Consider the following 13,967-nt stretch of genomic DNA (forward strand, 5'->3'; position numbering starts at 1 on the left):
GCATATAAGCACTTTGCTCGGATCGGATCCTAATAATATTTCACTAGAGTTTGTGAAAAGTAAAATGCAATTTGGTAGAGACTACAAATCCGAACCCGAACCCGAACAAAACCCAATGTGTTCGGCTTCGGGTTTATTGATTCAGATTTTTTCTGATTCGAATTTGAATTTTACTAAACCTGTTTCGACCGACTCGATTGTCATCCCTAATTTCCGGACTAGGGGTGAGTATTAATTTAGGAGAAAGGTTAGACACCCAAAATTTATTCCAAAAACGGTTTCAAAATATCACATGATTGGTCATTAGACAATTCACAAAATAGACCCCAAACATTTACATCAATAATCACCTCACTAATACTAACATCATTTCGAAACTATTTTTTTTATTCAATTTTAGCTCCTTCAGACTGATGACTTCCATATTATATTATAATAGCCGGAATAGAGATAATTTGGTTCAACGATAATTCCCTAATTTTGATTATTACAAAAATAGATAAATAGTGTCATATATCTAATAAACTACTAAATTATTAAACTGCTACTAAATATAGTATACTTATCCTATTAAACTACAAATACAACTTATCATATTATTAAATAATAAAAATAATAGTGTTACATATCTGCTAAACTAAATTGTTAAACTACTAGAAATAGTCTATTTATTCTACTAAATTACTACCACCTTTTATTCTATTATTTTAATTATAAATTTATAATCATTATATATTTATATAAATATTTTAAAAATATAATATAACTTGATAAATAAAAATATAAAATATTAATGAAAACCGTGTATCGAACAGGATTTATGCTAATATTTATTAATTAACAAAAAAAATATTCTACCTCTCACCGGTCACCCCTCTTGCACATATTTGAGCCTAGGGTTTTGGGCAGAGGATGGGAAGATACAGAGAGAGAAGCCGAAGCTACAGTCCCAAACGCACACACCGCGACCACGATGACCGTTCTCACCGTGACTACGACGATCGTTCCCACCGTGACCGTCGTCCTGTTCGCGACCGCCGTTCTCCCGGTCCCTCCGGTCTTCTCGTTCGCAACATCTCTCTCACTGCCAGGTCTTCATTTTCACCCTTTTTTATTCTGATCTCTACTTATCATTATTATCATTTATTCTCGCCTCTTTGTTTAATTTATTATTTTAATTGAGGTTGAATTTAAGTTTTCAGAGTTTGTCAGGAATTTTGTATCGTAATACCTTTGATTTCGAAAACTTGGAGAAGGGAAAAGTTGAGTACCGAGATGAGTTGTTATGTGTAATTAGTTGTAAACATGTCGTTTTTGGTTGGGGAGAATTGAATGGAATGGGTCAAGTTATCGGAATATAATAGAATTTGGACAAGGGGGAGTTGACCGGGTGAAGGACAGATTTAGCCTATTTTTACACAAAATTAACAAAAATGACCAATTTTTGAAAAGTTGGCCAACTTTAGCCGGGATACCCAACTTTTTATATGAGATACCCAACTGTCAGGGGAGTATCCCATATATGAAATACCCAACTACCAGTGGAGTATCATATACAAATTGGGATACCCAACTCGCAGTGGAGTATTCAAACGACCAAAATTGGCCACTTTTTTCAAAATGGTTATTTTGGTTAAATTTTTTCAAAAATTGGCTATTTTTGTCATTTTTTCGAGTTGACCACGGAGATTAATTGGTAATGTGTAAGTAGTTATTCGGGTGTTCTTTTCAGTTTTTATGTTTAAGATGCCCGGAACCTTAAACCGATTCTCCTATGTGGGTAAATTAAACCCTACACTCCAAATGCTCCCTTATATTGTTGAGAACTTGGTTCCTTTAAATAATTAAGATTGGCTTATTATGTTGATAAGGAGGTTGTATTTAATCAAAATGATTTTGTTGGAGTTTGGTAGTTCAGTAGTATTAGGGTATTGTTTTAAAAAGTTTTAACAGTCCAGTGATATTTCAATTATAATTTTGGGTAGTCTTAGAGCATCTCCAACGTCAAGCACCTGTTAGCAATAATGTCAGCGTGACAACCCTAATTTTAAAAATATGCATGATATGTAAAAAAACAGTATTCCAAGGGAGACACATGTTAGGTAAAATTTTAGATGTCGAGAAAGAAGCATGAGAAAGAAGCATGCTAGATATGTTGAATGAGTGGCCATCATCTCTATCAAGGCCACGTCATTTTCCTCTGGATTAATTCTCCAGCGGCTTTTTTTCCAACTACTGTACACCTTCCCGCCACAACATTTGGATTCATCAAATATATATAATTAAGGTTTGGATTTTTAGAATTGAATGGAGTTTTACAAAAAATGGAGAGATCTGTTGTATCTTTAAATTTGAATATATATAATTACTAATTTAATTTTATATTTTAACTTTAAGTAATATTTACTGTAAAAATTTATTGTCAAAAAGCTGAAAAAAAACTCATTGTTAACCAAATTTATTAATCACTTATATAATAATTTTACTGTACATTTTTATATAAAAAACTATTAACAAATTACTTGGAAAAAAAGAATTAGTTAAATGTTTTATAATATATAAAAGTAATATATATTAATTAATTTTTTATCATGATTTAAATATTTTAACAACATCATTAAATATGTTATATATATATTATTTCCACTTATATCAAGTAAAAATAATTAATTTTTATTAATAACTTCTTACCAAACCTTTTTGCTAAAAGATGACTGTATAATTGTTGAAATTTAAAAATGACAATAAAAACTATTTTTTAAATATAACTGAACATTATAGCTAATACCACTGAAGCTCAATTCCTTACAGGTTCAGCAAATTTTACATAATATCTATTTTCTACTTATATAGCTAACGGATATAGCTACTCCCCTTGGAGATGCTCTTAGATTTCTGTTCTGGTGAGTTTTAGTTGAGATTGTATAGAATGATAAAAATAGCCTTACAAATCTGATGGTATCTAAAATTACGGCATATATCTAAAACATTTACAGATTTTAAAAGCAGTAAAAATTCATTTATAATAAATGTATTACTATTAATAACTTGTCAATATCGTATTAATTTTAATGTAATACAGCCCCTCAGACTTGTAACCAAGCCTCCCAAATTTAGAAGAATAATCTTGAAATAAGTATCATGTTTGATAACCAAAGTCTTGTGTACACATCTACAGTGTCCTGCCTTATACAAGGGTTAGGGGAAATGTTGGATTTATGCTGTTTAGGATTACTCAATATCTGTTATTAAATTTTTAAGGATGTTTTTGTTTTCTGTTTTTGCAGGCCTGAAGATCTTAGGATTCCCTTTGAACGCTTTGGTCCCGTCAAAGACGTTTATCTTCCCAAAAATTATTACACTGGGTATGTTTTGTCTTGCTTATCTAATATTATGATTATGCAAATATATAACTTTGTTACATATTGAGTGCCTGCAACTGACCCCGTGAGCTGTGAAAAAATTCAAGTGGAGGCAGTGAACGCATAATGGCCAAGCCTCTGTGCCTCTACTGGCATTTAATTTGTCTTTTCTATTATGCTCCTAATATCAACTTTGTTGAGCTGATGTTTATTTACCTTGTTTAAACATACAAGGGAGGCACGTGGCTTTGGATTTGTGAAGTTCCGTAATTCTGAAGATGCTGCTGAAGCCAAGCATCATCTAAATGATACTGTTATTGGCGGTCGTCAAATAGCAATTGTTTTTGCTGCTGAGAACAGAAAAACTCCCCAAGATATGCGCAGGAGTGGTGGCGGAAGGTCGTTGCAGACAACCTTTGTCTATTCATATTTTTTTAACAGTTAAGCTATCATGTGTGCAGTTTCCCTAAATTTTTTTTCTAAATGCAGTGGCCGCCATGGGGGCAGCAGCAGAAGATGGAGCCCACCTAGGTCTCCGAGACGTAGATATCGCTGTTAGTATACCTCAAACCTTTTACTTTAAATTAAAATTTGGTGTTTGCTTCATTTAACTTCTTCACTCTTTAGCATTACTTCAAAGTATGCTATTTGAAGCTGTATTATACAATTGTAATCTTACAGTAATGTGGTTGTATTTGCTTCTTGAAACAGCTTATTCACGTTCACGTTCACCTTCTCCGGCTAGAAATGGCTCAAGGTTAGCATTCCCCTAGTTAAATTTATTCTTAGATTTTCTAATTCAGGATTCTTTAGCCCATTTTCTTACCAATGCATTATGGTTGTATTAATAAAACCATGTATGCATACATTTCAGCAGCACTATTTGTTGTTTCTTTCTTTTTTCTTTTTACTTCACGTTTTATCTTTCAAACTGTGGACATGATTCAATGTTTTCTACACATCTGTTGATTCAATCATATCTTTATTGATATATTTATTTCAGTTGGAGTAGTCTGAGTGATCAAATTTTAAGTTATATTCGGAGCTGCAGTTATTATTAGACATGTACAAATATATGCTGTAGTAATTATTAGATATGTACAAATATGGAATTAGTTCAGTCTGTGTGTATGAACTGAATCTTGCACGGACATTGTTTCTTGGTTTGATCGCTTCCACTACCTATCCCTGTTACTGAGAGTTTCTTTCAAAGTTTGTTAACTTTAAATATATCAACCCTTCTAAGGTGCTTGCTGTTACTTGTTCCAACAACCCACATAAAACATGACATATGCAAAGGCTTGATTATCTTTGTTTTTTTTGTGTGATATAAACTGGCAATATGCTTGCTTATAAAATTCAAATGGTAAAAGTTAAGCACTTCATGATGTGTGCAAGAGCTTTCTTAGTTAGGGAATCAACTTAAATTCTAATATCCTTTTCTCTTTTTGGTTTGGCTTAATTCTCTTTTTTCTTTTGCATACAACTCAATACTTGTTAAATGTTTTTATGCTGTACTTATGGTACAACTTAAGCACTTCATGATGTGCGCAAGAGCTTTCTTAGGGAATTAACTTAAATTCTAATATCCTTTCCTCTTTTTGGTTCAGCTTAATTCTCCCACTCTCTCTTTTTTGGCATACAACTCAATACTTGTTAGATGTTTTTATGCTTACTGCTTTAGTTTTTAGTGGAGACAATTAATGTAACACACAGTCCGTGACAACATTATGATGCCAACTGAATGTTTAAGTTGCTCAATTGATGCAAAAGCTAGGTAGTTAAGCGTCTACTTTTAGAAATAGGGTAGCATGTGCTTGTCATGCATCCTTGAGTTAATGGTTAGTTATAGTATGAGTAACATGTGAATTTTTTATGCAGATAGTAAAAGTGAAAGGAGAAATGATTCTTAAAGATTAGACAAAAAAGATACTTAAAGTTTTTCGAATTCTCACCTTATAAATCCCATCACAAAAGAATCATTGGCTGATCTCAGCTTCAACGACTGTACACATTAAGTGAACGGGCTTCACAAAGTTCTGGTTTGTAATTTGTAGATTTTACACCTCTAAACTATCAAAACCAGTTTGTGATGGTGTGTAAGGAATAAGTCTTAACAAGGATTCTTTTTTTCTTTATACCTTATATCTTGAAATTTAATTTTCTTGCTTTGCATACTATCCAGTTACATATAGAGATTAGAGAGCCAAAAGAAAGAATTTCATGGGACTACTATCAAACCTTCTTATTGCTAATGGTAGAAGATTCTATGTGACTGGATATGCAATAATCAGCAATCATGTCAAAATAAACCATGTTCGATATCTAGAGAGGTCGTACAATGAAAGCTTCAAAGTTGTGGATGCTGGTTACTGAGAATATCGTTGTAAAGCATAACTGAAATTGTGTTGGAACAGAAAGTTTACGTATTTTATTCAGGGAGAAAGAGTGATAACTGTACAGGTATGGGTAATATTTCTAGTAAAATTATGTTTGTGGAAAGTGCAAAGGTCTACACAAAGAAAGTGTATTTTTGATCTATTCTTCCCCTCTACCTGAGTACTTTTAGCTTGATTATGAACCTCCTGGTTAAGTCATTACAGTAAATATATGTATTTTTTTTTAATTATGCATGTGATTGATTAACTTGTTTGTTCTTTATTTTTTCAACAGGGATAAACGAGCAAGGGACCACTACCCACCCTCACATTCTAGGTCTATCTCACGATCTGTTTCACCTCGTGATGATAAAGAGTACAGGTCTAGTCGGAAGTCAATCAGTCCAAACAGAAATGGTAAGAGTCCAAATGACAAGGAGCACCATGGTTCAGATCAAAGATCAGCCAGGTTGAGGGACAAAGATGTCAGCCCGCATGGTGATGACTACAGTCCTGGCCAGAAGAAAGAACCTGAGCTTGTGCGCAAGGAAATCGATGCTAGGGATGATGTCCGTAGTCTACCAAGGTCTATGTCTAAGTCTCGCAACAGGTCCCAAACTCGCTCCCCGTCATACAGGTATTTTCTGTCCTTGGTTTTACAAATATGATTATTCTATCTTGTTTTAAACTGTGAGGATTGAATTCTCAGTGTAGTATCTTTTCTCACCTACAGGTGCTACTAGTTATAACAAATATGTAACATGGAAGATTATTAAAGTGCACCTGACATTTATTTGAAAAATAGAATATGACTTGTTAGTGGTTATTGTATACCAAATCTAAGATTCTTGCTAAATCACATCGAAGTGACAATCTGGTGGCCAAAACATGACGTGAAATTTTAAAGCTACGCTTTAAACTATACATATTTGTTCATAAAATGCAGCATTATAGTATTCTTGACATGCTAAGGATAAGAAAATTAAATTGTTGGTATGGTGGCCAAGTTTTTGGTTTTTAATTTGTTTTAGATCACATGTATAGTTGCTACCAAATATGAAATATCTAACAATTAGATGAACTTATTTTATAATTATCTCCACTAGGTACTACTCCCTCCGTCCCACTGGGATGTGGAGGAACCTTTTGTCTAATTTTGAGGAATTTCGATTTTTATCCCCGTAAAGTGGAGTGGAATTTTGAAATGCATGCATAGATTGGCTTCTGTAACTTATGTTAACTGTCAAGTAACCTACTCTCGAAACGTCGAGGTGTTTTGAGGAGACCTTAACTAGATCTAATAATATATTTAACACTTTCCCTCAAGTGGCAAACAACAGAATGTATCAAACAAACCAACATACAAATAAATTAAATACCGGGGTAGGACATGTTTAGTAACCAACTCTCCTTAAACCGGAAGGTGTTAGAAGGCCTTAATTGGTCAAACCTTACGGTGTTGGAACGCCTTAACTGGACCATATTATATTTAACAACTTGATAAAAATTCATATAGTCTTGCAAAGAATATTAAATCTTCTCATACATATCTGTGTTTCTTGTTTTGCAGTCGCTAGACTGGCATATTTATGATGCTGGATGTTTGGATTGCAACTTAGAGGTTAAATGCAAGTCATTAGGGAGCAGATTTGACTGAAAGCATGTGAAAACTTTGTAATTGATGCCATGTCTTGAATTATGCTTTAGGATGGATGCTGTTGTAGTTGTGCAAATTCTTTAATGTTTAGCAAATCAGAACCTGTATTGAATTGTAATTCGTTTTGAGATTCTAAATTATTATTAGTTATGAATTTGTTTGGTTGGAATTTTTATTTCTAATTTTATTCCGCATTTGGATGATTTTGATAAAAATTTTAATGTTTATCAATGCATGTTAATTACAGCATATGCTAGTGGTAAAAGCAAACATACGAAGTTTAGCCAATTTCTTTTTTCTTAACTATTCTTTAAAAAGTTTGCAAACCAAATTTTGATCTTATGAAATTCGAATTCAAGTTTGGTAATGTTTTTTTTCCTAATTAATCTGGTTCAAGTTTGATAACGTTTTTGTTAATCAGATCTAATTCAGTCTGTTATTGAATTTTGTATTCTATGGAATTGAAGCCAAGAACTCAGTAACAGTAAGATCATGTGATCAAGCTTTGAATCATAAATTTATAACGAGTGCACTGATGACTAACCAACCCTTCATCGTCTTGAATCAAAAGGCTTTTGGGGCTCAGAAAGATCTGGCCTCGTCTGACAAGGCTCTGATATTTCAACCAAGTTGTACATAGTGGTTTTGCAATTCTTTGACATTTGATACCTGAAACACGAAATTCCATGACATGGTGCAGGAAGCAAGTCAGCCATATAGTTCATTCTGTGGATTGAATGCTAAAGGCATTATCTTCTTCCGCATATAGGCCTCCTCACAGCTGATAACATTTTTGGTCGAGTGAAAAGCAGGGGGAACATTCAAGGAAGTTTCTACGAGTGGTTCAATCCGTGGATGCTTCCTGTTACACCATTGCGTTTGAGCTTCAAGACTACCTGCAGCATGTCGTTTTCTTCCCAACTTCTTGGGCATTTCACTTCTCTTTGTGGTTTCCTTCAACTGCTCTTCTAGCTGTTGAATTCGTGCTAAAAGATTATGTGGTGGATATTGAACCTCAAGATGATGGTCTTTAATGCATTTGACAGCTGCTCTAAGAGAGGCCAGTTGTTTGTGCATGGCCTTACCCTGTTCATAATATTTGAAAAAAGTACTATATCTGCTTGGCAGTTGGACTAGAAGAAGAATAACAAAGTAACCAGAAATGTATTTTTAAAACATACCTTTAATTCACTAGAAATTTTCTTCCAGTTTATTTTTGGAGGAAGCAAATTTTGGGAACATATGTGATCTTTTAGGATAGAAACTGGCCGGAAGTTCCCAACAAGTTTAAATTCATAAATATATCGTATGGCCTGGAGCCGGTCCTTTTTCATGAGACCTCTTATGAAATCTGTTGGCATGAAACAGGATAAATCTAGTCATTGTCTATGTATAAACTTAATCTTGCACCAAGATTATTAGAATATTCTGACTGAGTCTCGTCGTCCGCAAGCTTATTGAACAAATTATAAAATCCAATACTATTACAAGTGTGTGAAAGATTGAGGGGGGGGGGGGGGTACGTACCAGGAATTTTATGTTCCAGCCTTAGCAACCGAACTGTTTCGGGAGCTTTTCTTTGTACATAAATTCTGTCAAAGAGGCCAAAAAGTTCGTCTGAATCAACTGAAGAATTGCAGATTGCCAAAAGGTAAAACAGCCCTAACACCTCTACTGGGTTCTTATTCCTATCATCCACAATCCGTGTTTTCCAGTCAAGCGCAAACCTGATAGCTTCTTCTTCGACGTCAGGCTGAATTTGTCGTGGATTTTTCAATAGTTCGTCCACTAAATTTATAAAGCTCTTCACCACCCAAATATGAAGATTTCTATTATCATTCAGGTTTGAGTGATAGCAATTCCGCATAGCATCCAGAACAAGTTTAACTGAATTCGTTGACTCAATTACACTAGCTCCATTGTTTGTGTTTTCCTGTATTTTGAGGCCTGAAGAGTTTTTGTGATGCCAGTGACAATTACTTGATGAAATCATATCATGATTTGAAGTCATTAATTGAATGACTCGACATAATTGAGAAGCATGCGGAAGGTATGAAACAGTTTCAAAGAGCTGTTCAAGCTCACTGGGCTCAAAATTTGAATTTAGATTGTAGGCAGCTATAAGATGCAAGAAACACAAGATTTCAAGAGGAGTCCTTGTCTTCGCTTTCCATTGAAGTGCAAGTCTCACCGCATCCTCTTTCACCTGGGGATTAATCTCTGGTGACAGCTTCATAAGTTGCTCCAACAGAAGAATGCAACTTCTCATGATAGTAGTGGATTTATAATGTTTATCTTCTATCTCTAAACCGCGAGGATGAAATCCTTGAATGGCATCCAACACAAGCTTCGCAGACTCCCTTGATGATTTGAGGGCATCAAAGACATAATTGCATATCAGTCCATGATCTTCCACATTTTCATTCAAGAACATCAGCAATCTTTTTCCGTTCATGTCAGCAAGGATAAGAGCCATGTCACTCTTACTGCTTAATTTAGGGTCATCAGCTTCGTGATCAACCCAAGTAATGCAGCTTTCAGTTGGCTCAGGTGATGATTTGTTTGATTTACAAATATTTTCAGTGTCTTGCTCCTCAACATCATTGTTAGAGGCTGATAACCTACCGTTTTCATCTTCCTTCTGCTGTGCAAGCCGTTGAATGGACATTTCAATACATTCTGGAGGATAATCTGATTCAAGTTTGTAGCGAATAATGCATGCAAGGGCCTCATGGAGTGAAGCCACAATGTTATCTATGGCCTCGTCCTGCATAAAAAGTTTAAATTAGAGTTCAACAAAATTGTTCACTTAAATATATATAGGATATCAATGGTGTGATAAGCTAGCAATCCCTCAATTTCATATGTGGAAGCACATTACGGTGAATTCGGAAAGTAATAACGAAACGGATAACCCAAATTTTGCAGCATCCATGTTGATGTAAGTGGCAAAATGCAACAGGACATTTGAATGCATATAACCATGCATATTCAAAGATATCAGACTTCGGAGTCCATGTTAAGCTATTTCTCAAAGACATCTTGCTTGGGTGTCCGCGTCCCTAACTAATCGATATATACTGACAAAAAAGGGTAAATTTCCAGAAGATAAAAAGAGAAAGAGAAATTACTTTCTTGTTAACTGGGCTGCTAATATTCTCACACAAAGTCTTCGACACCTCCAGAGCATTTTTCAAAAATTCTTTCAAGAGCGTTGCAGGTTGGAACTTCTCGCGAAGCCCAAAAACACAAACATATTCAACAGCTTTAACATACCGCTTCTCTTTTAACATGACTTCAATACGATCTGTCAGATATTACAAATAAGGAATATCAATTATATTAGATCTGTGCAAATCATAATCTTCAAAGAAACCTGAGAAATTCCTTGAAGTAGACATACATAATACAGATACATCTATGAAAGGAACAAGTTGATACTAGTTACTGAAGAAAGGACAACCTGAGACTAACATTTTAGTCAGTTACATAAATTCTTATATTTTCATATATGTTAAGCATAAAGATGATGGCCAGATTTGGACAACATATTAAAGAACTGAAAATTCCTTTGGTGGTATGTCAATTATCACTAAGACTGATTTTTATTTCAGGTGTATAACAGAAGCATTGAATTATGTGCATGATTAACTATTGAAAAAAGCTTACCACTGATTTGATCTGGATAACCAAGGAGCTGAAATAACTCTGAAATCTGTGTCTGCGGACCAATAACTTCAAAGAGACTTGAGAACTCTTCCGGTACAAAAGCAGAACTCAGTCTGTAGGAAGCTAAAAGATGCAAGAAAACAACAACCTCCGTGGAGCTCTTCATTTTTCCCTTCCATTTACTTGCAAGCTCCAACGCTATTTTTTTATGATATGACTGAATATGAGGAGAGATTCTCCTCAACTGCACCAACAAAAGAATGCTAATCTTACAAACTACATCCTCTTCGAGCTCCTTATCCTCTTTTATCACGTACAAGTCTTGCAATGCATTTAAAACAATTTTGGCAGGATCCATTGATAGCCTAAGTGCATTGTAAACTGAGTCGGTCACTGAATCAAGATCCATTTTATGGTTGATCAAATACAAGAGCAGATTTTTCCCATCCATAGTAATGGAAAATCTTATATCTGCGTATGAACCATCATCATCACACCATGGCTCAGGTTTCACAATTGAATGATCAACATTGCTAAATTGTTTGTTTTTTACTTTGAGTTCTTTCATCTGATCTTCAAGTTTTCTTTTCTCCAACTCAAGTTTTTTGCATCTTTCTTCGGATGAAATTCTGATTTTATCAACTTCTTTTTCTTTTTCCTTGAAACTTTTGCTACGATCTTGTAAGTGCTGTTCTTTCATAATAGATACATTCAGAAAATCATGTAGATTTTTCTTTATTGAATCAAGTTTCTTGCATCTTTCTTCATTCAGAATCCTCACTGAATTAACTTCCTTTACCTTTAAATCAATAGTTTCAACCCATTCTTTAAAATGATTCTCTTTCAATTCAAATTCTTTCAGCTGGTCAGCAAGTTTTTTCTCCATAATTTCAAGTTCCTTGTATCTTTCTTCACTTGAGAAAATCTTTGAATCAACTTCTCTCTCCTTCGAATCAATGGTTTCCACCCATTCTTTAAAGTATTTCTCTTTGGTTTCAAGCTCCTTCTTCTTCTTGTCAACCACTTTCTTTTCCAAATTTAAGTCTCCCTTGTGAGAATTATATCCCCTACACAAATTTTGGTTAGATAATTTAGCATTATTAGATTCCACCCTACTTTCAAGTTTCTTACTTTTCTTCTCATTGTCAATCCTTAACAAGGCCAATTCCTTCTCTTTCAAGTCAAGTTCTTTCTCCTTCTTCACCACATTCTTCTTTTTCTCATGAAACTCAACCAAACCCCTATCTAGTTCAATTTTTTGAATTCCTAAACTCTTCTCCATCGCTTCAAGTTCTTCTTCCTTCTCTTCCACTCTCTTCTTAATCAAATCAAACTCTACCAAAGCCCCATCTAATTCAATGTCACAATTTTCAATACTCTTCTCCTTTAAATCAAGTTCTTTCTCCTTCTCAACCACATTCTTCATTCTCACATCAATCTCAACCATGGTCTTATCTAGATTATGTTTTAAATCTTCAAAACTCCTCTCCTTCAATTCAAGTTCTTTCTCCTTCTCAACCACATTCTTCATCTTTACATCAAACTCCGCCGAAACCCTATCTAGTTTGATTTCTCGATTTTTGATACTTTTCTCCTTCACTTCAATTTCTTTCTCCTTCTCCACCATATTCTTTACTTTCACATCAAACTCAACTAAAATCCTATTCAACTCAATCTCGCGATCCTCAACTTTCTTCTCCATCAACTTAACCTCTTCAAATCTTGAGTCCATCAAACCCTCAATCTTCTCAAATTCACTCCTCTCCAAACAAAACTTCTCATAAATACCCTCAATCAACTTCTTTTTCTCATCAATTTTCTCTTCTCTCAGATCAAAGTCCTTCATCCTTCTATCTATAAAACCCTTACAAAAATTAAACTTCTTCATTCTCAACTTCAACTCCTTACTCTTCTCCTCATACATTACAATAAAGCTCTTCTCTTTCCTCTCAGCTTCTTCTAACCTATTCTCCAAACTATTCGTTCTTTCATCAAGAACTTTACTACGATACGTAACAGATTGTTGCAACGCATTCAATCGTTCTTCTCTCGATTGAATGTCGGTGAAACAATCATGTAACAAACGTCGAGTGGAAGAGTCTATCTGTAACAGACTATTCCACTCAGCGACGAGAGAAAGCAGAACTTTCTCGACCATATCTCTTTTACTTGCAGCGAGTTTTGTCGCGGCATTCAACTCCTCTAGTGCATCCATATAATTTAATTATATCATGTACAAGAAGAAAAGCTTTGAAAGATTGCGATCTTTTTTGAAACTGGCGAAATCGTGGCGAGTGGGGGTGTTTATATAAGGATGAGGGAGAACATGAGTTGGTTATTATAACAGACTATTGCGGTAGGGTTTTAAAAAAATTAAAGTATGAGGTACGGTTTCTTCTCCGAATAATATTCAATTTTGATTTCGAGAAAGCCGTTTGATTCCTGAAAGTTAATTTTAGACGTTTAAACTACTACTTAATACTTAATTTTTTGAATCAGAAAATCATTCGCTTTTCAAAGACATCCCATTTATTATTGTAATATTTTAGAATTTTAGAATTTTAGAATTTAAAGAAATTATAAAAGATTGGATTACCTTAAATTCCACTAAAGCAAGTCAAATTATAATCTTAATTTTTTCATAAATCTAATACTATCTATATAAATGACGAAATATTAAAAATTTTGGTACGTTACCTATTTTTTATACTTCTAATTACCCATATTTATTATATTCTAATTCTAATATATAATAAAAATAATAAACTTAATATATGTGTGCATATCAATCCGAGAAACCACATAATATTAGGTACTCTAAGCTACCAAATATACAAGTAATCTTCGTAGAGAATATAAAGATTTATTTGACGGGATTTATATACAATATAAAAAAAGTCT

At 34.0% G+C, this 13,967-nt stretch overlaps 2 protein-coding genes across 3 annotated transcripts; one reads left to right on the plus strand and one right to left on the minus strand.

Annotated features, from left to right (window-relative positions):
• Nucleotides 1–849: 849 nt before the first annotated feature.
• LOC141671678 (serine/arginine-rich SC35-like splicing factor SCL30A) lies at nt 850–7,566 on the plus strand. 2 transcript variants are annotated; one of them, XM_074477980.1, is made up of 7 exons: nt 850–1,091; nt 3,288–3,365; nt 3,597–3,764; nt 3,852–3,916; nt 4,074–4,119; nt 6,036–6,377; nt 7,311–7,566. In XM_074477980.1, exons 1-7 carry the CDS (start codon nt 913–915, stop codon nt 7,315–7,317), a joined length of 885 nt encoding a protein of 294 aa, XP_074334081.1. In that variant the 5' UTR covers nt 850–912; the 3' UTR covers nt 7,318–7,566. The 2 variants fall into 2 exon arrangements, with proteins under 2 accessions (XP_074334081.1, XP_074334082.1); XM_074477981.1 differs by having other exon boundaries at nt 851–1,091; nt 3,597–3,761.
• A 366-nt stretch (nt 7,567–7,932) lies between these two features.
• Nucleotides 7,933–13,281, minus strand: LOC141674312 (uncharacterized). The gene is made up of 5 exons (XM_074481038.1): nt 11,067–13,281; nt 10,529–10,704; nt 8,925–10,164; nt 8,579–8,748; nt 7,933–8,483 (listed from the first exon to the last, which is right to left on the minus strand). The coding sequence occupies exons 1-5, from the start codon at nt 13,279–13,281 to the stop codon at nt 8,106–8,108; spliced, it is 4,179 nt and encodes a 1,392-aa protein (XP_074337139.1). The 3' UTR covers nt 7,933–8,105.
• Nucleotides 13,282–13,967: the final 686 nt, after the last annotated feature.

This window comes from Apium graveolens, chromosome 7 (assembly GCF_009905375.1).
Source record: "Apium graveolens cultivar Ventura chromosome 7, ASM990537v1, whole genome shotgun sequence".
Classification (NCBI taxonomy): domain Eukaryota; kingdom Viridiplantae; phylum Streptophyta; class Magnoliopsida; order Apiales; family Apiaceae; genus Apium; species Apium graveolens.

Excerpts from the sequence above, each read along its gene's own strand:
- LOC141671678 (XM_074477980.1), top strand. The coding sequence starts at position 913 with ATGGGAAGATACAGAGAGAGAAGCCGAAGCTACAGTCCCAAACGCACA. Across the intron at positions 1,092-3,287 it reads AACATCTCTCTCACTGCCAG|GCCTGAAGATCTTAGGATTC; the intron begins GTCTTCATTTTC and ends CTGTTTTTGCAG. Across the intron at positions 3,917-4,073 it reads TCCGAGACGTAGATATCGCT|CTTATTCACGTTCACGTTCA; the intron begins GTTAGTATACCT and ends TTCTTGAAACAG.
- LOC141674312 (XM_074481038.1), bottom strand. The coding sequence starts at position 13,281 with ATGGATGCACTAGAGGAGTTGAATGCCGCGACAAAACTCGCTGCAAGT. Across the intron at positions 8,749-8,924 it reads GCTGGAACATAAAATTCCTG|ATTTCATAAGAGGTCTCATG; the intron begins GTACGTACCCCC and ends TCATGCCAACAG. Across the intron at positions 8,484-8,578 it reads AAATTTCTAGTGAATTAAAG|GGTAAGGCCATGCACAAACA; the intron begins GTATGTTTTAAA and ends TATTATGAACAG.